Source organism: Penaeus vannamei, chromosome 7, assembly GCF_042767895.1.
Source record: "Penaeus vannamei isolate JL-2024 chromosome 7, ASM4276789v1, whole genome shotgun sequence".
Lineage (NCBI taxonomy): Eukaryota > Metazoa > Arthropoda > Malacostraca > Decapoda > Penaeidae > Penaeus > Penaeus vannamei.
This window is the reverse complement of record NC_091555.1, coordinates 39,759,283-39,761,782: the sequence shown is the minus strand read 5'-3', so window position 1 is coordinate 39,761,782 and position 2,500 is coordinate 39,759,283. Positions and strand designations below refer to the sequence as shown.

Below are 2,500 nucleotides of genomic sequence, written 5' to 3'. Positions count from 1 at the left end.
TTTATATACATCAACTATATTCACTCCAAAACTTATATTCTGCTTTTTTCTCGTATTTTGAATGATAACAGATATACTGACTTAAATATATCTATATCTACTTACAGAGTAGATATAGATATACTGTCTTCTAAATCATTCTGCCTGTAATAAAAAGGTTAACAGAAAATCATATTGATTTACCTTTTTATGATGAAAAGTATCAGTGGATTTTAATTTTTGGAACTACTTATTTCATTGGAATTGACAGAGGTTTTTGTGATCATTGATTTTCAGTCTTTGATTTTTGAGGTTTAAGGAGTTTATTTCAGTGTATGTAGATTTTAGGAATATATTTATTTCTTTTCTACAAAATTATGGATATGAATGATAGGCTATAATAGTCATCGGCAGATCTATAAGACCCCTTTTCACCTCCAATGGAAACATCTTAACACAGACATTTTTTTTTTAATCGTGGACTTTCTGCTGTTCACACTCCGGTCGCCTCCCATAGCTTTATATCTTCGAAAACAAACATTAATTTTCACGATTTTTGAAAAGAAAACACAAAAGTCTTCACTTTCTTTCAAGAAAAAAAAAACACACATGTTCACTAGCTTTGAAAAAAAAAATCACTGTCTTTGACGTAAATCACAACTCTTCAGTGTCATTGTGATGGATCATGACGATGGTCGACAAGAAGTTCCCGACAATGAAGTTCCGGAAGTCGGGGATGCGTCGGTCGAAGGGGAAGCCCATCGGCCGCTTGTCGGGGTACTTGAGGCCGTGGATGCCGCAGTTGCTGTGGGTGTTGCCGTGCGTGTTCTCCAGCAGGTCGTCGTGCACGCCGTCGTCGCCGCTGGTCATGCCCACGAACAGCCAGAACTGCATGCCCGTCCTCGTGCCCTTGGGAAGCAGGAGGCGCTGGGGGAGGCCGCAGCCCCGAGCGCGGGCGATGTCGTGCGGGAGGTCGACGCCGTTCGCGACGGCCTCGTCCGCCTGCTGCATCAGCGTCTTGAACGGGATGCGGTCGGGGATGGTGACCGACGACTCGGTGGACTTGCGCACGATGTGGTTCTCGCCCGCCTTCACTGCAACGTGGAGGGAGGGTCAGTCGGACGCACGGACAGACACACAGAAATCAAAGAAGTGAAATCAGCATAAACCCGCGTACATGCACTCACACACCTCACACACGGGACAGCGTGACAGAGAAACACAACCCGAGGGACAGCCTCCCCAAGGCGCGCCCACCCTCCCCCAACCGCCCTCCGCCGCCCACTCACCTGTCGTCCAGAACTTGTCGAGCTCGATGCACCTCCAGCGGTTGTTGTCGAAGGGGATCTGCATGCCGTTGCTGTCGTAGCGCGGGCAGATGTGGATCCGGACCGTCACCGCGTCGTCGCGCTTGGCGTTGGCGAAGATGTCGAAGGTGAAGGGCTTGTGGTTCAGGCGCGAGACGTAGGCGGTGACGGGCACGTCCTCGAGCTCCTCCGTGCTGTCGAAGGCGTTGGTCAGGTCGAACTCGAAGTCCTCGAAGAAGGTGACGAGCTCGGACACCTCCGCGTAGGTGACGAGGACGTTGTCGTACTCGAGGTCCTTCTTGGAGTAGGGCGGCAGGGAGTCCTTGTGCTCCTTGAAGATGTTATCCATGTATTTATGGAGGCGGAAGAAGGCGGGGTCGCGGGTGGCGGTCTCGAAGTGCTCCATCACGCCCGGCGGCATCTTGAACTTGCCCAGCGGGTCGGACTGGGCGCCGAGCACGCGGTGGGCCTGGTTGTGCAGCGACCCGTAGTACTGCTCGTTCACGCTGTACACCGACGACTCGATGATGTCGCCCAGGATGTCGATGCCGCGCTCGTTCCTCAGGCTGATCGCGCTGCCGTTGGAGGCGTAGACGAAGCCGCGCGCGATCGAGTCCCGGATGCGCTCGTCGATCTCCACGAGGTCCCGCACGCGCGCCACGCCCGCCACGTCCTCGAACACGAGGTTGTCGGGCCGCGTCGGGAACTCGCCGCCGTACTTGTAGACGGTGTGGGGCGCGAAGCCCTCGTCGATGGGGCGGCCCCAGTGCAGCTCGTCGACGATGGGCAGGTGGTTGGAGAGGCGCTCGGAGTCGAAGCGCGCCGTGAGCTGGTGGTGCGCCCAGAAGAACAGCTCGCCCTTGCGGTCGATGTGCTCGCCGTCCCACCAGAAGGGGAAGTCCATGTGCCAGTGCACGTGGTGCGAGTTCATGCCGATGTCCTCGCCGAAGTACGCCACGCGCTGCTCGCTGTTCTTGAGCGTGCCGGTGAACGTCATCCTGAAGCGGCCGGGCGTCTGCAGCATCTTGGCCTCGTACGCCTTCCGGATGACCTTCGAGTTGGTGAACAGGTGGGGCGTGACCTCGTAGAGCGGAGGCAGGATGACCTCCTGCGTCATCTTGGAGTGCGTGACGGACACGTAGAGCGCGTACACGAACTCGCCCTCGTTCATGCGCTCGCGGAAGAAGGCCGCGTTGCCCTTGAACGTGTGGAAG

General features: G+C 55.0%; 1 protein-coding gene across 2 annotated transcripts in view; it reads right to left on the bottom strand.

The window, feature by feature from the left end:
- Positions 1–317: 317 nt before the first annotated feature.
- The window catches only part of LOC113827912 (hemocyanin), a 3,087-nt gene continuing 904 nt past the window's right edge, over positions 318–2,500 (bottom strand). For both annotated transcript variants that reach the window (XM_070123773.1, XM_027380856.2), the window contains 2 exons: positions 1,269–2,500; positions 318–1,073 (listed from right to left, as the gene is read on the bottom strand). The exon at positions 1,269–2,500 is cut by the window's right edge. In XM_070123773.1, the coding sequence (XP_069979874.1) occupies positions 634–1,073; positions 1,269–2,500 (1,672 nt within the window). In that variant the 3' untranslated portion in view covers positions 318–633. The remainder of the gene's footprint in view (positions 1,074–1,268) is intronic.